General features: G+C 53.8%; 9 protein-coding genes across 9 annotated transcripts; 2 read left to right on the top strand and 7 right to left on the bottom strand.

Annotated features, from left to right (window-relative positions):
* Window positions 1-2985: 2985 nt before the first annotated feature.
* On the bottom strand, window positions 2986-3690 carry PG994_008366 (uncharacterized protein; the record flags this gene model as incomplete). The annotated part of the gene is made up of 1 exon (XM_066859775.1): window positions 2986-3690. The coding sequence occupies one exon, from the start codon at window positions 3688-3690 to the stop codon at window positions 2986-2988; it is 705 nt and encodes a 234-aa protein (XP_066715262.1).
* Window positions 3691-3856: 166 nt separating this feature from the next.
* On the top strand, window positions 3857-4817 carry PG994_008365 (uncharacterized protein; the record flags this gene model as incomplete). The annotated part of the gene is made up of 3 exons (XM_066859774.1): window positions 3857-3936; window positions 4054-4718; window positions 4747-4817. 3 exons carry the CDS (start codon window positions 3857-3859, stop codon window positions 4815-4817), a joined length of 816 nt encoding a protein of 271 aa, XP_066715261.1.
* Window positions 4818-5219: 402 nt separating this feature from the next.
* PG994_008364 (uncharacterized protein) lies at window positions 5220-5813 on the bottom strand (the record flags this gene model as incomplete). The annotated part of the gene is made up of 2 exons (XM_066859773.1): window positions 5220-5605; window positions 5744-5813. 2 exons carry the CDS (start codon window positions 5811-5813, stop codon window positions 5220-5222), a joined length of 456 nt encoding a protein of 151 aa, XP_066715260.1.
* A 1809-nt stretch (window positions 5814-7622) lies between these two features.
* PG994_008363 (serine/threonine kinase family protein) lies at window positions 7623-8751 on the bottom strand (the record flags this gene model as incomplete). The annotated part of the gene is given in 3 exon segments (XM_066859772.1): window positions 7623-8289; window positions 8334-8433; window positions 8451-8751. The coding sequence occupies 3 exon segments, from the start codon at window positions 8749-8751 to the stop codon at window positions 7623-7625; spliced, it is 1068 nt and encodes a 355-aa protein (XP_066715259.1).
* A 413-nt stretch (window positions 8752-9164) lies between these two features.
* On the bottom strand, window positions 9165-10625 carry PG994_008362 (Major facilitator superfamily domain- general substrate transporter; the record flags this gene model as incomplete). Its single annotated transcript, XM_066859771.1, has 1 exon — window positions 9165-10625. The coding sequence occupies one exon, from the start codon at window positions 10623-10625 to the stop codon at window positions 9165-9167; it is 1461 nt and encodes a 486-aa protein (XP_066715258.1).
* A 667-nt stretch (window positions 10626-11292) lies between these two features.
* Window positions 11293-12842, bottom strand: PG994_008361 (uncharacterized protein; the record flags this gene model as incomplete). Its single annotated transcript, XM_066859770.1, has 4 exons — window positions 11293-11890; window positions 11952-12082; window positions 12156-12415; window positions 12476-12842. The coding sequence occupies 4 exons, from the start codon at window positions 12840-12842 to the stop codon at window positions 11293-11295; spliced, it is 1356 nt and encodes a 451-aa protein (XP_066715257.1).
* A 671-nt stretch (window positions 12843-13513) lies between these two features.
* On the bottom strand, window positions 13514-15075 carry PG994_008360 (glutamine synthetase; the record flags this gene model as incomplete). Its single annotated transcript, XM_066859769.1, has 3 exons — window positions 13514-13570; window positions 13626-14578; window positions 14649-15075. 3 exons carry the CDS (start codon window positions 15073-15075, stop codon window positions 13514-13516), a joined length of 1437 nt encoding a protein of 478 aa, XP_066715256.1.
* Window positions 15076-16418: 1343 nt separating this feature from the next.
* On the top strand, window positions 16419-17543 carry PG994_008359 (NAD(P)-binding protein; the record flags this gene model as incomplete). The annotated part of the gene is given in 4 exon segments (XM_066859768.1): window positions 16419-16474; window positions 16650-16790; window positions 16861-16879; window positions 16893-17543. The coding sequence occupies 4 exon segments, from the start codon at window positions 16419-16421 to the stop codon at window positions 17541-17543; spliced, it is 867 nt and encodes a 288-aa protein (XP_066715255.1).
* Window positions 17544-18135: 592 nt separating this feature from the next.
* On the bottom strand, window positions 18136-19884 carry PG994_008358 (isocitrate lyase; the record flags this gene model as incomplete). The annotated part of the gene is made up of 1 exon (XM_066859767.1): window positions 18136-19884. The coding sequence occupies one exon, from the start codon at window positions 19882-19884 to the stop codon at window positions 18136-18138; it is 1749 nt and encodes a 582-aa protein (XP_066715254.1).
* Between the last annotated feature and the right edge of the window lie 292 nt (window positions 19885-20176).

Here is a 20176-nt window from a genome sequence, read left to right as displayed (position 1 = left end):
GTCGCTGTTATATAGGGTGACCGTAGCACTGTTAGCTAGCTTAACCTTTAAAAGCTTAAAGATAATTTTCTAAGGTTAATTAATTAATACGTTATTAAAGAAATATATAAAACTATATATATTTACTTTATTAATAGCACGTTATTTATCGAAGGTAAAATAAACCTACTTAAACGCGTTGCGTAATACTTAGATAATAGGTTATTAATAATGTTTAAATTTAAAAATAACGCGTGCTCGTATAATACTTCGGCTTATTAAAGCTTAGCGTACTTTAATTTAAAGGTTTAAATATATATAAAAACGTAAAATTCTTTAAGCTCGATTTAATTAAAAAATAAAGAGTTATTAATAATTTATTAAACTAATAATTATTAAAAGTATTATTTATTAAAAGATTAAATTAATTTATAAATTATTATATTCTTATAAAGGTTTTTTTTAATTAAGTTTTATATAAGCGGCTAAATTTTGATAATAATTATTAATATTAATATTATACTTAATTATTTTTCTTAACTTGTTTTTATTAATAAACGCGGTAATATAATACTTTTTAAAAAAATAACCTATTATATTTTATAAGTTATAATTAATAACGGCTTTAAATAACGGCGTTTAATTAATAATATAAATCTTATATATTTAATATCTTTTATTACTAGATTAAAAGTCGAATTTAAACTTTTAAACCTAGGCTTCGCGCGGCTTAATCGTGATCGTCGAGATCTAGCTAAGGTATTTATCGAGGAAGGCTTACGTTTACGATTCGGTAGCGGTCGGAGGTTTAATTTAATCGGCTTAATAATAGCGAGGCATAATATTAATAATAATATTCGTTAAATATAAATAAAATATTATAGCAGGGCTAGGAAATCGCAACCTGAGGCACGGACAGTTAGTTATATAACATAGAGGGGTATAATATTAATTTCGCGATGTTTTTCGATATACGATAAATTAATCAAGAATATGCACTCCTTAATATACACTTAGACGCTCATTTCGTTACTCGCACGATGTTTTCCTCCTAGAAAGAAGGCCGCGTGCAGGCAGCCCAATAAGGGGCTGACCCTGCGAGTGCCGACCGCAGTCTATAGCAGTATAGATTGTGTGTTCTCAATATAAAAGTACGCGCTTATAACGAATAAAGTATTAATATTAATAATAAAAATTATAATATTATATTTTAATAAAGGGCGGCTTTTAGTCCGACTTACTAGTTAGTATAAAATAATAACACTAGAAATTATCACGATACATAACTAAATTTAATAAAAAAAGCCTTACATTAACCTAATACACCTAAACCACCAGGTGGCTTACCAAGGCAATCTCTTAGTTAATTAGTGTGATACACCAAAAGGCTCTTGGTTGGTGGCTCACCAAGGCTGTATGGTTGGTTGGTTGCCAATCATGGTGGTTTCGGTTGGTGCATTGTCAGCCTTGGGGCTAGGCGTGTCTCATTGGAACTGGTACAGATTCGCCAGTTTTCGTTGGCTAGAGCAGATCTTGAAAAGTCACGATGGGACGAGAAAGAAAGAAAAAACACGTACTCGGTGGCTCCATAACCAACGCTGGCTCCCATCAGGCCAAAGCCGGCTGCTGGTATAGATGGACCATCGCGGCCGATCTGACGAGTGAAGACTCTGTCTGCCATCTTAGAGTATTAAGAGGAAGTGGATGTATTTCTTAGAGGAATTTGTTGTTGAGGTGAGTGGTAAGGGCTGACAATGATGGAAACAGATGGGGGTTCGAGACGATATCCGGCAGCCCTTTTGATAGGATGTCATGTAAGTAATTACTAGTGTACTCCGTATAAGTTGTGTAGAGGCGGTCGGTTGAGATCTCCCCCAGCTAAGCGCTTATTAGGCTCTTGCAGATTCTGCAGGAGGCATGGGGATAACGGACTTACTGGAGTTAGGGGTTAGAAAGACAGCTTCGCATCTGGAAATGAGGCTGTATCGGTACCCGGTCGAATGGAAAGTCTAGGCATCCTTTCTACACATACATTGGTTTTGCTTTGTTCAACGACGTGATCACTGATGGCACTGCCATCCAAAACGCCTTGCCAACGAAAACATGTGGGCTCCTAAGCAGTCGGGCCAATAGGTTGCTTCACCTCAAACAAATGGGAATGTCCTAGAAGAGAGTTACCTGACAGCTCGCTGATCAATCAATGGCCGCTGTAACAGGCCGTGCACGTCAAATCAGCGAGCGGGGTATTGTTTTTATTACGGCGAGTACCCTTCTTCGCGCCATTACTCTCTTTTCAAAGCGCCTTTCACCGGAATGTAATCTTTCGACCCCGATATTGAATCGAGAAGACCATGACGACCTCGAAAACTCAAGCTCTGCGCGAATAGTACCACAGCTATATGTCCGACGATGGGAATTCCCCGTCCGAAAAAAGCTCCACCTATCCGAAATGCTGTTGGTGACTCGTGAGGTATTTGCTTGCGCACCCGAGAAGGTCAAAGCAAAGGCAGTGTAGGCAAAAGGTTACACACATCGGAATATTACATATAAGCTAGTAATTATGAGTTCCTTTCTCAATGAAAGCATCATTTACTTAATCGGAGCACCAGTTGCCTGATGGAAGCATCATCGGTCCCTCGAAGAACCAAGTTTAACTGAAACCTAGTTCCCATCTGCTTGTATATCTACTAGACGAGAGCCAGCGATTGACTTCACAGACCCATTCCCAAACAGAATCGCCGGAGCCTGGAAACCTGCTTTGACTTCCCTTCCCAGAACCCGTCTCGCCGCCTCCACCGAAGCCATCGCGGTAAACGTGTACCCGTTCACGGTGTGAAGCACGGCACGTGTGACGCTCCCACCTGCGCCAGTTACAGCCACCGCGGCGTGGTATGGAGCTGCCTCCCCTCTCTTCCGCAGTCGGGGCCGGCAGGGGTCGTCTTGTCCTCCTCGGGAAAGCGAAAGGCCATCGGTTCCGATCCACCTACGCAGGCGAATGTTCGGATGTTAGCCACGCCCGTAGACTTCCAAATGGTGATCAGATCCGGCAGCATGACTGGGAAGCACGAAACAGGGCCCCCCTCCGTCTTCAAAGTCGAACTGCCTGCATGCTTCGTCTGTCGTAAACCATGGAACCAGTCCATTCCCAAGCCGCTGGTGGCACTGAGAGCCCGCCATGGAGCCCTGAGCCGCGCTCACGACAGATCCCCGCGACATGGATCCAGCGACCCGCAGAGCGATGTCGATATGCGTCGGACCTCGGATGCGCTGCGCCGCGTGCCCGGCCAAGCAGCCCAGCATGGCGACGCTGCCGCCGCACCCCGGGAGGAGCATCACCCCCGCCGCCTTCGCGTCGTCAGAACGGTCTGTGGCGAGCTGGTAGCTGCTCAGCTCGGCGGATATGTCCAAGTAGTGCACGCCGGTCTCGATGCACGCGGCGATCAGGGGCGCTGCTGTGCCCAACACGAAGGGGCCGGCGCAGTTGAGCAGGACTTTGATTCGCTCTTCCCTTAAGACCGAGACGATGATGCTGGGGCCTTCGAGGTCGAAGACACGATAGGGGACGTCGAGTAAGATGGCTAGCCCGACGATGCTGGCTCGGGCCCGTCCCACTAGGATGGTGGGAAGGCCGAGGGCTTTGGCGTGTTCGCTTGCGAGGCGGCCGGTATATCCAGCCGCGCCGTATATTATGACACGAGACGTTCCGTCCATGATTTAATATCTGTTGCTGTGTTTGAGCAAGGTGTGTACAGGGAGTTTTGTGTCTTGAGTTAAGAGGTGACACTGGTCATCGAGTCGACGCCGCTACGGCCATTACAATAACAAAACCGTGGGTACAAGCGTATCAAAGCTTTCGGACCTTGCCAGCATCTACACCATGGCTACTCTATTAAGAAGAAGATTCACGAGATGGGATTCGGAAGGGATGGCCCAAGACTCCCAAATCTCACGACGGCCGTCACAGGACCCATGACAAGCGAACAGGTCGAAGCATATACCCCTACTTGTGCGTATCGAAGAGCTCCATCAATTGCTACTAACCGATAATGCCTTGCCTACTGACGCGATCCGCAGGTGCCCGTCGCCGCCCCCACAGTACGACGATTCCGGAGTGCGAACTAACACAAGACACCGCCGCTACCGGGCTGCACTCGAAGACGAATACCACGGCCTGGTTCAGCGAGCATTCCGCACGCTCCCAAACTACCGCCCACCCCAGGGCTACGTTCCTCGCCCTGCGCAGGCCAGCAGCGTCACTGACAAGGTGTACATTTCTACCCGAGAATACCCCTGGGTGAACTTCATCGGTCAGCTCCTAGGCCCCCGCGGGCGCAGCCTGGCCGACATTTGCGCCCAGTCGGGCGCCCACATCGTCATCCGAGGCAAGGGTTCCGTCAAGGAAGGCCGGAGCCGTCGCCCTTTCAGCCGCCGTCACCACGCCGCGGGGGAAACCACGGACGACCCGCACGAGCCTCTCCACTGCCTTATCAACGCGGACACAAGGGACAAGGTGGGCCGAGCCAGAGCGCTCGTGCACGACGTCGTCGAGCGCGCGGCCACCACGCCAGAACACACCAACAAGCGGAAGAGGCAGCAGCTCCGCGACCTCGCCGTGGCGAACGGGACATTCCGAGACGATGAGGCCCGGGGCCACAACGCTGGCCGTCTTCTCACACTGCACACGGATGCTTCTACTGCTGATTCAGCGCCCGCGAGCATTCCCGCCGTGGAGAAGACCTGTCGGTCCAGCCGAATCTCACGGCTCAGGCCAACCCAACGCCTTGGATCTTGCGTACGCGCAATTCGAGGCGGAGATGAAGGGTTGCACAAACTCCTGAGTTCCTTCACGGACCGCGCGGGGCAAGCAAGAAGTGACAAAGCTCCGTCTGCTGAGTCTATGGGATTGCAGAGTTGGTATGAGCATTTAACTGACCTATAAGAATACAGAGCCGCGCGAATCCCAATCGGGAAGAGGGACTAAACCCGAGAGGTGCGACAGGGTGTTCTCCATTACATATCCAGACCATGTGCGGGACATGGTTTACTTTGTGTTGGATACACTAATACAACTGACTTTGTGTAATTAGTTTAGACTGATGAAACTAGCGGTGCGTTGAGCACGCTTGAAATTGAGCAAGCCAGATGAAAGCTTACACACTGAGAGTACTGTAGCGAAGACAAATTCACAGAAACCCGACATGAACAGGTCGAGCCATCTAACTGTGATACTGTCCAACACCCTAGTGAACCCTAGCCCCATAGCGAATCAAGCCTTCTGCGTATTGGCGCTGGCGTCCTTCCTTGTCATGTCCCTCTTTGCCACGACCCATGCAGCTAGTGCCGTGGCCGCCATGAGGATGGGCACCCCCAGTCCTCTTATACTCTTCGTCGTGGCCGAGGTCGTTTTGTGCGCCGAGAAAAATCTTTGTCCACGACGAAGCCACCACAAACTGGTCCGATATGGCGTACGGCATGCCGTCGCGGGTCCAGAGGGAACGCTCCGGGTCGAATACCTCCGGCTGGCTGATTTCGATGGTGTTCATCATGTTGGTGTAGACGCTGTACGCGGTCTCGGCGTGGCTGCTGTTACTGGTGGTGGTGCCGCTGCCACCGCCGGATGGCAGTTCTGGGATGAGGGAGGGCTAATTTTCTGGGGGTTGATTGTGGCCTGTGTCATGGTCGTGTCTATGGTTTGCAAAGCAAATCATCATTAGTTTTAGCCATTGCGAGTGCAAAAGAAGGAGGCGGCCGGGCTGAGGCGGACCCCGCTCTGCGCCAGGGGCGGCAAGGCACCCTGTTGCTTCGAACCACCTCCATCTGGAGGGCCCCGCCATGATCCGTCCCAATAGCAAGCGGAGCGTCCGTATCCCTAGCAAAAGTCTTCACCTGGGGCTGAGTCGAGCGTGGAGGTTAGGGGGTGTTGTCTACATTCATTCAGAGGGCGGTACTATTAGTACACAAATGCCTGAAGTATCATAATGGTTGACAGTAGAGATACTGCAAGCTTTTCTACTTTCACTACTTCTTTTCGAGAAGTTACCTTACGATGTTCTTTCCCAGTGATTTGGGCTGCTAGCGGAGTTCTCATCATGGCCAACCTGAATCGGCCTTACCAGTGAGGCTTCTTAATATGCAGACTGAGCAGATGTAATGCTGCCCATGATGCTTCTCCCCAAAGCGGAATATAGGAAGTTGGTCTCTGTAGCAATACGACTAGCTTGTCTTAGGCTAGCTACGGAGAGGATGACTTGAGCACTGCACCTAGACGCTGTACTGAAAGCTCGACTGTGGCGAATCTAGGAAAATTGATTACCAAGGTCACTCTATACATAATCGCAGAAGGTCTATGGCAAGCAGCTCTAATAAAATGGTAGCATACGATGGCTAAGAATGGGCATATGGAAGAACGCGTTGAGCTAGATTGCTAGAAAATGATCATACGACAGGGTTATATAGGAAAGCTAGGCTACCAAGCAGGACACCCCTGCTGGAATTTGTTATACATGATACCGAGGCGAGATTTTGACTTCATGTGACTCGACTGTCCTTTGATCTTTGCAAGCAAATATTTGCCTGTATTGGACCAAACTCCGAAATGGACCGGTGATCCGTGATCACGCTCCCACAATCCTTTGTTTATGAAACGATTGCTAGCTAAATTAAGGATGCCGTGGAAAACCTCTTTGTAAACAACTAATCATCAATTAAAATTTGAAGATACTCAGTGATTATAAAAGCTTTGAAGCACCCCGTAGAAGCTGAAAATGGATATCGACAGTAACGAATAGCGATTTTCACATTTTTTACAACACACACATCTATCAGGTCCTCAGCTCAACCAACATTAACTCGCTAGCATGGATTCTCCTTCACAGGTCAAGATTATATTCCAACCCGTTTTTAAGACTTGTTGTATGTAGTGAGAGCAATCGTGGTTACGATATGTAGAATGTCTTGGAAGTGCAGATCATGGATATATACCGAATGGTGTAACTTCTCAGTCTTCTACACTCATATTCGGGTAGCCCTGCTGGTTTTATGGGAACTCATAAATACGAGAGACGTTCTATCACTTGGCCATGATGAAAGGTCTTGTTTGCATACTTAGCTAATAATTAGCCAGTCACGCTAGCATGCCCAAAGGCTTAAGCTTCAACCAGGAACTCCAGTTCTGCTAGTCCGAGGAACTCATGGATTGCCCTGTAGTCCCGGGGTGCTGCGATACCAAGGGGCTGATCTGACAGTTCCGGCACGTTGGGGAACTCAGTATGGGATAACGAGATAAGAAAACAACAGTGACTATTGTTCCTCCTCATGGTCATCGGTTTCAGTTAGGGCCATCTGTTTCAAGGCGGATAGCATGTCTCAAGGGCCATAAGTACTTATCACAGATTCAAATGCCGTCCACTCCTGTATTCCTACGGTCCTGGTCTCCTTGACTAGTCCAAAATAGTTGGAGTGAATGCTACGATTAAGGATTTATGATGTCATCAAGGGTTATTTATACAGAGTTGTATTAGTGATTCGTTTCTCTAGTAAAGGGAAGCAAGGATGTTTCCTATCGTGAACACAACAATGGGTTCAGCCTGTTCCAGCTCCTCAGGATATGTGCGTGCTCCGCCGCTCTGGTTGGCAGTCACTGCTCAGTTCTCAGCGTCGTCAGATCGTATAAATGTAGATCGTACAAATATAGACGCTTTCAAGTTGAGCCACTGCTCCAGTAACAGCTCGTCCACCTCCACCCGCGTGTCCATATGTTCGCCCTCCAGCACCGTATTCGGGCCGAGGCGGACCATGTACTCAAAGTCGATCATGACGACCGAGCCATCCTCGCAGCGGAGGAAGTTGCCCGCGTGCACGTCGCCGTGCAGGAAGCCCGCCCGGTGCAGGCGTTTGAGCGCGTCGCGACAGCCCGCGCGGTCCGCCTCGCTCAGGGACCAGTCCGCATCGCCGCGGCGGACCGCGTCGCGGAACAGGTCGAAGAAACTGCGAGAGCCCTCGACGTACTCCGCTAGAAAGCCGACGACGCCGCGGCCCCGCTCTGTCACGACGCCGTAGAAGTCGGGAACCCGTCCCGCCAGCAGTCTCGCATCGGCACCGTGTGCCGCCGTTGCCACTGCGTGGTGCATGACGATCTCGTACGCGATGGCTTCCTCGGCCACGGCGCCGGGGTCGCCCTCCGAGTCGGCGGAGGCGAGGCCGACCGTGGCCGGTGGGCTTGGGGCGCCGGCGGGCCGCAGGCTCGAGGTGACTTGGCTTGGCCACGTGTCGGGGAACTCGGCGAGCTTCATGACCAGGGACGAATTGCCGCTGGGGGCAGGTGGGGACGGGGCGCGCCGAGAGAGGTTAGTAACCGGACGCGGCGTAGGCGGTCCTCGGAGAGGCGGTGGCCGAAGCGAGGGGACGAGATCTTCTGGAACTGGATCAGGTCGTCGTAGTCGAACGTCGGCAGGCCTGCGGGATTCCCACACCCGTCAGCTCGTGAGTCAGCAGTTCGGCTATGGGATAATCCGTGACGTCTTTCGGGTCCATGTTGTCTCGGTGGTCGGGCCGCCGGAGGTGGATGCACTTCAGGTCTGGTGGGTAGTGGCCAGGGGGTATCAAGGGGCCGCTCCCGCCTGCCTTATTCCAGCCTGCCGGGAATCTCGCGGCCGCGTCGTTGGTCACAGAGAAGTACCTAATCAGGCCGTCAAATCTAGCACGGACAATGTAGCCGCCGAGATCACTCACCTCTTTCACGGCCAGGACCTTCATGGTGTTTCTGTTAGCCATCGTGTTTGCGATTTGTTGATTTTGGAAGATGCTGGTTGGCGGTATCAAAAGTCAAGGCTGTACAATGACACAGGATACTAGCCGGTCCCTATCTTTGGTTATATAGGTGAGATCCGCAGATGTCGCATCCAGCATGTTCTACAACAAACATGGACGTATCGTTACACTCTGTCTATCATGCATTATATACATAGAGAAAGTTGGGATATTCTGATTTTGGAATAAAGGCATTCTTTTGATATCCTTGTCGACGTGGCTTGAGACTAAGAACCCCTTTGTTTGACACACAGGGCTTTATTCAACAATGGCCTGCTTTGTTCCAAGAGAAATACACGAATCTCCCAATGAAACAAGTTTTCCACGACGGACCTTTGCGGTCGTTAGAAGTTGGAATACAGGATATCTGATACCCGTCATACATCGACCACAACCCCCAAGTCTCTCTTCCGGTCAATTGTAGCCTCCTTCATGAAAGGGCTACGATCTCTAATCTCCTTACCCCACCTGATGACGACAAAGGGCATCGCGGCAAGCACCGCAGACACCAACCCCAGCAGCGTGCTAGCCCACTGAAAGCCCAGATCGGTGTACAGCACCGACGAAGCCAGCGGGAGAAACGCCACAGCCAGGTTCTCCGCCAGCCCGACGGCGGCAAGCGCGCTCGCCGCGTATTCGCTGTAGGCGTCGATGAGGTAGTTGGCGATGCTGATCAACACGGCCGTCGTCCCGGCGCCCACTAGAGTCAGGCCCACGGTGATCACCATCCAGTGCACCGTGGCCCATGCCGCCCATGCGTAGACCAGCATACCGCCGGTGACGCCGACGAAACCCCCGATGATGGCGGCGTACAGTCTCGCCTCGGGGATCGGGGTGCCCGGCACCTCGGTGTTCCGGGCCGCCGAGGCCTCGTACCAGTGGTTCGTCGCCAGCGAGAGAGCAGTTCCCAAGACTTCGCCCGCGACGATGGCAGTCTGGATGAACCCTGCCTGCACCGGAGTCCACCCATAGAGTTTGCCGTAGACCTGGTCGACCGAGTGCGTGAACAGGTATATCGTGCCGAGGCTAAACGCAGCCCAAATGGCCGAGACGAAGACGACCCACTCCGTGAAGAACATGTCCAATGGCCGGGTCAAGCTGCTGACGAGGCGTTGACGCAACGGCGTGGGGTCGGCCTCGTCAGCCATGTAAGCCAGTGTGCTGCCTTCTCCACTGCGCATCTTCTTGGCCTTAGCTCGTAGGATAGCCCCTCCGCGGCTTTCGGGGAGGCCGACATAGAACAGGGGAAGCAAGGCGCCCGTCACGATCAGTTCGACATGCCCAATCCAGCGCCACGAGAGATGCTGCTGCCGAAGTACGGCGGCGCCCACCACCGGCCCCAGGCTCGTGGCCCCGAGGTAAACCAGAACATACAGCGCGACGGGCACGCTTCGGGCCTTGGCCCCTTGGAAGACGTTCGCGGCCATGCTCGCGACCGCATCGCTCATGAGCGGGACGCAGCCGCCGCTGAAGAAGCGCACCGCGCCGAGCGTGGCGTAGTTGGGGGCGAAGCCGATGGGGACCAGCAGGCAGACGAAGCAGAAGTAGACACCCAGCAGCACGGGCCGGACGCCCCAGTCCTCCAGGGCAGGGAACAGGAGGAGCGGGAACAGGGCGGCGCCCACGCCCCAGGACGTCGTGGTCCAGTAGGAGTGGGGGAACGGCCCGTCGGAGATGCCGAAATCCTCTGCGATGGCTTCGTGGGCGGCGGCGAGGATGCTGCCGTTCATGGAGCAGACGAAGCTGGCCAGGAGGCCGAGTCCGACTGTCCACCACTTCTTCCGGGGCGGCCAGTTGAAGGGGTCTTGCGGATTGTCCGGGCCATCCCATGTTATCATGGTGACCCACGAGGCTGGTTGGCGTGGCGCGCTGGTCGCCGTCGTGACAGATGTAGTCATAGTACAGCTGAAGTTTATCACCGAAGGAGGGGAGATGTGTAAGGATATGATTGAGGCAGTCGCAACCTGACTGTGTTCGTTTGTGTTGACCAATGGGTATTAGAAGTCAGTATCACGGGATACTTGCTGCTCTGAAAGGGTTACAATTGTCATACTCTTATTGCAGTATAAAACAAGGTCTTAACGACAATATATGCCAGCTTTGACCCAGCCTCGTAGTCTTCGAGAGAACATCCCGCTCTCAGTGCCCCATAACATGCCAGTGGGAAAGACCAAAGAGGGAATTGTCCCAATTAGGTAGGAGGCCGAAACCAGTAAGAGACTGGAGCTACGAGGGCCAGATACCTAGATTCATCAAACCAGACACATGAACGAGCTAACTACAGGGCGTATTCATCTCTCGAGAATCACATAATGAGGGTACCTTATCAAGGTTGACGGTGTGAATCCGTGTATTTACTAACCAAAACAGAGCCGCCTCTGCAATGGATAGCCGCCTGACTTATCATTTGCATGCATTCTATCCACGACTTGCCCCCACCACACATTATCAAACCCCATTTGGTCCTGGTTGGCCCAGACCTCCTTCAGCAACGGCACAGTGGTGTTAAACATGTGGTATCTCGTCACATAGTCCCAGCGCGAGCAAAGCCGGAGTATCATCCTGCGCGTGGACTCGTCCCTCAGCTCGCACCCCGCGAAGAAAAGGGGGCAGCAGAGCCTGCTTGGCCACTAGGCTACTGTCCTCGCGACACGCGAAGACGTGGTCGGCCGTGACCCGAGCGCACCGCGCCATGCTCGGCGGGACGCGGTCCCCAGGCTCCCATCGAAACACCCTATGGACGTACAGGAGCAGGCCGTGCCGCCACGCCTCGGCGCAGTGCATGCTGTCCATGTCCTGGTGCACCGAGCTTTCGTCCCGGTCGGCCGTCGGCGGCGACACATGCTGCCAGGAACCGAGTGAGTTCTCGATGTCTGAAATGACGGTGTCGTCGAGCTTGACATACTGCATGGGCGCTGACTTTCTCTTCTCGGCGCTGAGTCTTGCTAGCCGCATCACTATCTCCACGAGAGGGAGCGGGCAGCCACATAGACGAAAGTAGTCCCACTCTTGTTCGCCTTGGTTTGAGGATGCTACAACTTCAAAGTAAGAGTAAGGGAATACGCAGTCCTCTCTGGCGACCAGGCTAGTAATGGCATCCCACCTGGGGAGGTCAGCTTGGTCCGGATGTGATCACCAGGGAGAGGAGGGTAGGTTCCACATACCATACCATCAAGCCCACCTGGACAACTGCTCTGGGCGATTTGATCCACACATGTGTCCCGCCACATGCCTCAAGGAGGGCGAAGACGCCGGTGAGGTGGATGCTCCAATTTCCGAAAGCCGATTGCGTTTCCTATGTAGTGCTCGCTATAAGTTGGAACAGGGATCGGGATCGGCACAAATGGGGCAGAGTGTGGGAAACTCACATCTAGCGAGAATAGAATGGTGATGGTGTCGAGCATGTAAAACGCATCTGCCAAATCACCTGGTGTCCCGAGGCCTTCACGGAGTAGCTGGAGTGCGGTACCCCTATGGTGCTCGGCCGACTGGCTTTCGACATGATGCCCTGCCAAAGCCATCGCCGCATGAACCAGAAAGAGGGGTTCCGAATGGATGCCCTGGCGATACTGAAATGGGTTGATCTGCAAGTCGAATGTCAATGGGATCTTGCAAAACTCTCGATTGTCTGGAGCCGTTAGTTTACATGGTCGATGAGACGGGAAAGGAGATGGCTGGATCACTGTACATTGGTTGAGAATAGGCTCAAAGCGGTGGGCCACACTGTTGTATAATATGCTACATGGTGTCGATATGTTCTGGGTGTTGTTCGCAAGTATCTCGTTGGATGTGGTAAGCTGCCCGAACCTTGGCGAAACAGCCGTGTCGTGGGTGGTAAGGCCTTCTGGATTCGTGACGATGACGCATCTTTCTACGGAACGCCTTGGCCCATGGCCTGATTCCTCCACGAGGTTCTCGCAGACGAACTCATACCGCTGCGGCGCGCCTGTACTCTGTTCCTTCCTCCTCCTCCGCGTTATCGACTTCTTGGCGGGCTTCCGGGCCAGAGAAAACCCCGGTTGCCAATGCAATAGCCGCTGTCTCTTTTCAGGCATTTCTCTGACGGGCGCACCAAGTTGGAAGATTGCCGAATTGGTCAACTGGCACGACAAGTTACATGCAGCAATTGAGGACATCCTATGCTTTCAACCTTCTAGGTCATCATGTTAGACAAGACGACCGGCATGTTAAACGAGACCCACCACATGCGGCATGGTCTGCGGGTAGAGGTAGGTAAGGTTAGCTGCACCCACTGCATCTTGCCCAATTGGGACAGTTACCTCATTGGGACAGTTGCCGTTTCTGGTTGCGATCTCCCTTGAGCGCACGACTACAGCCAACGTGTAAGGGATTACTCTCTCACGTGTGGCCTACGAGCTATATCACTGGAGATGTAGTAACTTGGAGCCTGAGAGACGGAATAGCCTGTGCTCCAAGACTTTACGAGCTACCCTTATTAAGCTTACTTAGCCTAACAACCTCAGAATAGGGGTAGTTCGTGTATCCTAAACACGAGACGCTAGGTATAATGGGGTTTCGCGCAGTCATTCTCGAATGGAAGCCAAAGGTGCAAGTAGAAGTGAGTTGAAGTTTCATTGCTTCAGAAAAATTTCTTGAGATACATCAAATATGATCCGTCCCGCCCGCCCACTGGAACCAATATACCAAATATATATCGATATACGCCTTACTCCTCTTGTGGGGTATCCTAGAAGTACTCCGCCCTTTACACTGTTTCAATGTAGCGCTTGATCTCCCATTCCGTGACAGCCTCATCCCACACCTATGGTCAACAAGTTAGCATTCTGCCGATCCAATGCGACGGAACTGACACTTACCCGAACCTCGTGGCGTCGTGTACCGCCAAAGTGCTCCACAAAGTCGTCCCCGAAGACCTCGCGAGCGATGCTGTCTTTGGACATGAACATGTCCGTCGCCTCCTTCAGGCTGCGCGCAAGTCGGATGCCTTGGTCGGCGCCGCCGCCGACATCTTCGCCCTTGCCCAACGGCGGCGTTGTTAGCTCCAGCTTCTTCTCGATACCCCGCCATCCCAGGCCCATGAGCGCGGCCATGACGAAGTGAGGGTTGGCGTCAGCTCCGGGCACTCGCAACTCAAACCGTGTTGCGCTCGGCTTCGCAGTCGGGGGCGAAATTAACCGGATGGAAGCGGCGCGGTGCTCCAAGCCCCACGAGACTGTCACTGGCGCCCAGAAGTTCTCCACCAGACGCTTGTAGGAGTTGATGGTGGGCGCGAGCATCGGCATGACATAGGGTAAGCCCTCAATCAAGCCGGCCAGGAATTGCCGTCCCATATCACTCAAGTATGCGGCATCGGGATACGGAGCGTTCTCGTCCTTGGTCTCCCGGTAGAAGAGGTTCTTGCCATCCTTGTCCACAATGGAGAAATGGCAGTGGCCACTGTTGCCAGGCAAACCAGATCTCGGCTTGGCCATGAAACACGGCGCAATGTTATACTTGGTCGCCACCGACTTCACGACGTACTTGAACATGCTGACGCGATCCGCCATCTCACTAACCTGGCCAAATTCCAATGCGGCCTCAAACACGCCTGGGCCACTCTCAGTATGCCATCCCTCAATGTCACAGTTGAACTTGGCGCAGGTATCATAGATATCGTAGTAGTAATCTTGGTTGTGTACCGGTCGAGTAATGCTGTATCCAAACATGCCTTCGGTGAGGGAGGGAAGGGCATGAGCAGGGTTATTCTGCAGGAAGGCGGCAGGGCTCGTCTCGTTCGGGGGTAGCTTGAATTGGAAGAACTCGAGTTCGCCTAAGGTGAAGAAGAATAGGTTAGCAAATCCCATAGCATTGGCATACAGCCAAGAGAGGCAGATACGAACCTCCAGCCATGCCATCCAAGCCCTTGGCCTTCAACTTGGCCAATTGGACTTCGAGGAGACCTCTGGGGTCAGCACATATGGGTTCCTGGGTGTCGGGATCCAAGAAGTTGAGCAGGAAGAAGGGCACATTATCCTCCCAAGGGATACGGCGAAAGCTCTGGAGGTCGACTTCGGCGAGGATGTCGTGGTAACCGTTTTCTTTGTTGCTGACCTTGAGCTCCTCGATGTACAGCAGATCATGCATGTCCCAGCCAAAGATGACGGAGCAGAAGCCGAGGCCGGACTTGGCGACGGACAGGAACTTCTTCTTGGAGACGATCTTGCCTCGAAGCTGGCCGTCGACGTCAATGCCAGCCAGTTTCACCTTGTTGTCATCTTTGAGCAGCTCCGACAGCGACTCTAACGTGACTTCTTGTGGGGGAGACATTTCGGCGGTCTTTCGGGGGCGCAGTTCGGAGAGGACGTGCTTGGGGGCGAGGTGAGGTTTCGATCAACTCGAAATTTGGCTGCGATCGAAATAGAAGGACTGTCGCATCAATGCCGAAAGAAGGGAATGCGAAATGGAGTGGCTTTTTTGCGCAGCAAAGCAATCAATAGATCTACGATTCTATAGTTGTATTGGTATTGGTAAGGATGACAAGTGGGAATCAATCGCCAGACAAGGCCAATTACGACGAAATAATGCACAGGACGAAGGTGGGAGACTGGCGGGAATCTGGTTAGTTTGCAGTGTAGCGGTTCAGCCCGCCAGCCTCCAAACCCAGATTGATGACGTGGGGCACCATCGTGATAAGCCAAGCTACCCCGTAAACGGGGATGCGCGCTTTATCGCCAAGGAATCCTGATCATCCTCCCGCGTTTCTTTGTTTTCTCACCGGTCGTTGCTGCTCGAGGGGTCGAGGGGCCGGTTCTGGGGCATGGGCATTGATGGCGGGGTCCTGAGCACAACGTCACTGCCGATTGTCAACTTTGATAGAGTCTTGTCTGGTTCTGTTTCTACTATTCCTTCGTGCTAAGCAGCCCTCAATCCAAGCTGCCATTCCAATCCCTCCATGAGAATATTACTAAGATGTGCCTCTCTATCTCCAAGTCAGAATGACCAAATTGGCTTACACATGTAACTAGACAGCTACAGTCGAGATAGTTGATAGTCTTGGCGATAGCTTATCTATTACCTAAGTGCGGAAAGGAGGTAACGAGTCAAGCTGTCGTTTATCCCTGTACCGCTAGATGCACATTGCCTGCTTCGGGACAGGAAGTTCACGTTGTTGCAAGGTTAAAGTCTGTGTGATGTGATGTTCCAAGACGCCGGGATCGCCGCTACGCAATAAGCTTAGTTGACTGCTTCCTCGCACATGACTGTAAAGAGCTGACGAATCTTGCATAGGTATCCAGGGAGTCAAATTCATACTTGGAGATCACCAACACCAGCCAAACGTGTAACCGGTCAACACGACTCAGCTGGTGCCAATTTCAAGATAAGGACGACCACCAGGCCACGTTATCATGGCCGGTCCAAAAATGTCCCCGCTGTTTCTGGATTTCCGGTAGTCACGGAAAGCAAGCACCCCGCCAAACGAACCTCCTATATCGCAGCGAGGCGAGTCAACGAGCAGCCAAGTGGTCGCATTACCACCCACCACTTAGTTGTGTAGGAACTTAACTTTCCCAACTTATCTTTCCTTCAAACAGCAAGAAGACACTCCTTTTCTCAATCATTTGACGTCGCGTATACCCTCTTTCCCGTTTACCGTGCTCCTCGCAGAAACAATGAGCTCCGCTGGTCGTCTCGCTGGCAAGAATGCCCTGATCACTGGTGCCGCCGGGTAGGTTTCCGTCTCCAATCACAAAAGCCACCAAATCTTTATTTACCTCCGCCTATCGCATGTCCCCAAATACCGATAGCTGTGTCACCTCTGCCGCATGTTGTGTTTCCCTGCAAGAATACGGGAACACATGAAATCATCAGTCAAGCAACAAACATGCTGACGCAACGAGCAGTGGCATTGGTCTCGAGACCTCCATCCTTTTCGCCAAGGAGGGCGCCAGCATCCTGATGACCGATATCTCGGAGCCCGCCCTGGCAAAGGCCAAGGCCAAGGTCACACAGCTTGTGCCCAACGCCCCCCAGTTGAGACAGCGGTAAGTTTACATCCCACAAACCGCATCAGCAGCAGCCCATTGCCTCTTTGCGCCCGCCATGGAATAAAAGTTCTAACGGCTTGCGCAATGTGCTTTCTGCAGGTCTGCGACGTGTCCAAGGAAGCCTCCATCCAAGCCGCCGTCGAGTCGCTCGACACCTGGGGCGGCCTCGACGTCATCTTCAACAACGCGGGCATCATGCACGCCAAGGACGACGACGCGATCGGCACCCCCGAGGCCATCTGGGACCTGACCATGAGCATCAACGTCAAGGGCGTCTGGTTCGGCTGCAAGCACGCCGTGCAGGCCCTGCGCCGCAACAAGAAGACGAAAGGCAGCGTCATCAACACGGCGTCCGTCGTCGCCCTCGCCGGCGCCGCGACCCCGCAGCTCGCCTACACGGCGTCCAAGGGCGCCGTGCTGGCCCTGACGCGCGAGCTCGCCATGGTGCACGCGCGTGAGGGCTTCCGCTTCAACTCGCTCTGTCCCGCGCCCCTCAACACCCCACTGCTGCAGGACTGGCTCGGCGACGACCAGGCCAAGCGCCTGCGCCGCGAGATCCACTTCCCCACGGGCCGCTTCGGCGAGGCCGTCGAGCAGGCCCACGCCGTCGTCTTCCTGGCATCCGACGAGGCCAGCTTCGTCAACGGCCACGACATGGTCGTCGACGGCGGCATGACCAAGGCATACGTCACCCCGGAGGGGCCCCCGGCTCCGGCGCCCGTCAACAACGCCTCCAAGGACTCCCTCTGAAGGTTCGGCCGGTTTAAACCCGCTTTGTAATTAAATGAAGGATCTGTTTAAACCGGCTTTATGATGTCCTGATATCATCTATCCCCTTATATCACGTAGTGGTAAAGGGGGAATAGTGATAGAGGAGGTATCTAATCTGTTTTAGCTCTGCGCGCAATGAATGAAGGACCCTAAGAGGGTATGATGTTTTTCCTTTTACTTGGATGGTCATAGACGCTGGGGATGACGGCGTGGTGGGAACCAGGTGGCTGGTTATCTCTTCGGATGTGGAGCATGGCGTTTGTCGTTTCGATATGGTTCATGTATGAGAGCTTCCTTCAATCTTCCCGATGCGAACGATCTCCGTAGCAAGATGATAGAAAGCCTTAAACACGCACATAGTGCTTGTTCCTAACACTTTTCTGTTGAGTCGTCGCTCGATGTGCCCAGATGAGTTAGAAATGATGGATCATTCATATATAATGATAGTTGACAGATCTATATGCCCTCAGAACGCCGCCCAATGCTGCTATTTCCATTCAAGTAGAATTTTCATGTCTCTGCCACAATATCATTCATAGCCATCATCCGAACCTGACTCTCTATGTTTTTGCTACACCCAATCAGTGAAACTGCCCCCTCCGTATTTCCTTTCGCCCATACTCTTGCTCCCGCTGCTGCCGCTCTGGATGGCGCCGAGGATGCCATCGATGTAGGACGCCCCGCTCCACTTCTGGTGCGTCAGCACCTCGCAGCCAAGCTCCTTCTCGCGCCGCTGCACCAAGTTGACATAGGCCAGCATGCCGTCCTCCTTGTAGGCCTTGGCCAGCTCGTTGGTGATGGTCGCGGTGCTGTGCAAGCCCGCGAGGGAGATGAGCTGTAAGACAAAGCCCTCGCGCGCGATGTCCCAGATAAAGGACTTGAGCGTCTCGCCCGTGAAGTCGTGGCCCATCCAGTTGAACGAGGGCGACAGGTTGTAGACGAGCCCCTTACCCGGCAACACGGCGCGCACGGCGCGGGCGAGGTCCGCCGCGACCTGGACGTTGGGGTCACCCGTCTCGACCCAGAGCAGGTCGGCGTAGGGCCCGAAGGCGATGGCACGCTTCGTGGCGGCCGGCATGCCGGCGCGGAAGTGGTAGAAGCCCTCGCGGGTGCGGGGGATGTCCCAGCCGAAATAGATGGGTTTGTCGTTTCCGCTCAGCAAGGAGTTGGCGAGCTCGCGGCGCTTGTTGATGCCCATGTCGCGCTGGGCCTCGACGACGGCGGTGTAGCTGTTGGCGATCTTGTCCGCCGCGACCCCTTGCTGTCGGAGCTGGGCGACGGCGGCCTCGTCGAAGGACACGAGCTTCGTGCTCTTAACCCACTTGGCCTCGAAGGCGTCGATTTCGGCGCCCGACGCGCCCGCGGCCTCCATCTCCTGCAGGGTCTCGGCGAGCGGCGCGATGCCCTCCTCGGCAACTCCGAGGATGAACTCGTGGTCGCGCACGTCGATGGCGCTGGAGATGAGCCGGCCGCTCTCCGAGTCCGTGCGAGCGAGGACGAGGTTCTCACAGCCCATGACGTCCCACTGGAAGCGGGCGGCGAGCAGCCGGTTGATGTGCTCGCCCGTGGGCACCAACACCTTGCCCGCCAAGTGCCCGCACTTCTTGCCGCCGTGCAGCTGGTCTTCGAAATGCACCGCCGCCGCGCCGTTCTCGGCGAACAGCTTGGCGAGTTTGAGGACCGCGCTCAGTCCGCCGTGGCCCGTGTCGCCGTCCGCGATGATGGGCCGTAGGTAGTCGACGTAGGGCGTGGCGGCGCGCTCCTGCGGCGTCATCTTGCGGCGCAGGTCCCACTGCTTCCGGTCGTGCATCGACTGGGCCTTGGCCATGCGCTGGACCTGGTTGGGCACCGTGTTGTAGGGGTAGTCGCCGAAGTCGGGCGAGACCTCGTTGGTCGAGGTCAGGACAGAGGAGCAGGCCCAGCCCGACAAATACAAAACCTCCTGGTGCGGGGCCTGCTGCGTCATCTGCACGGGGTCGATGGCGCCCATGGTGTGGACGGGCTCGCCCTTGGCCGCGCGTTCTTGGACCAGGTTGAACAGCTTGCGGGCCATGACCGAGCTCGGGTAGGCTTGGGTCTGGGAGCCGCGCTTCGACACGACGTCGGCGGCGGTGTAGGGCCGCCGGATGCCGGCGTAGCGCGGCGACGCCCACCAGGCCTCGACGTCTCGGATCTGCTGCTCGTACAGGGCGTCTTCGGCGGTGCCGGCCTTGGCGGACTCGGGGAGGAGCTGGAAGGCATCGGAGGGGAGGGCCGCGGATAGCGGCGGCTCTACGGGCGGCAGAGACATCTTGCTCGTGGTTATCGAAAAGGCGCGCATGGCGGCCAAGCTTGTCGTGCGTAACGTTGGGGCGACCCGGCGGGGAGCTCTGAAAACTGCTTTTCGAAGCATCGTTGGCGTCTCTAAGTCACGACTTGATCAGGTATGTATGTATGTGGGTGGTAGGATAAAATCAAGACGCTAAAGCAGGACCAAGCAAAAAAGCCAGCATCTGCGGGAATATAGGGACCTGGACTAGGTTGCCACAGAGGTAAAGGAGGAAAGCAGTGACGGTTCGGCCGAGGTTCGGTATTACGACATGGCGGAATGCAAGTTGCTTAACCTTAGGTAA

Source organism: Apiospora phragmitis (assembly GCF_038363925.1).
Source record: "Apiospora phragmitis strain CBS 135458 chromosome Unknown utg000007l:2111988.0-4706623.0:1.0-2598199.0, whole genome shotgun sequence".
NCBI classification, from domain to species: Eukaryota; Fungi; Ascomycota; class Sordariomycetes; order Amphisphaeriales; family Apiosporaceae; genus Apiospora; species Apiospora phragmitis.
This window is presented reverse-complemented; position numbering and strand designations above follow the sequence as displayed.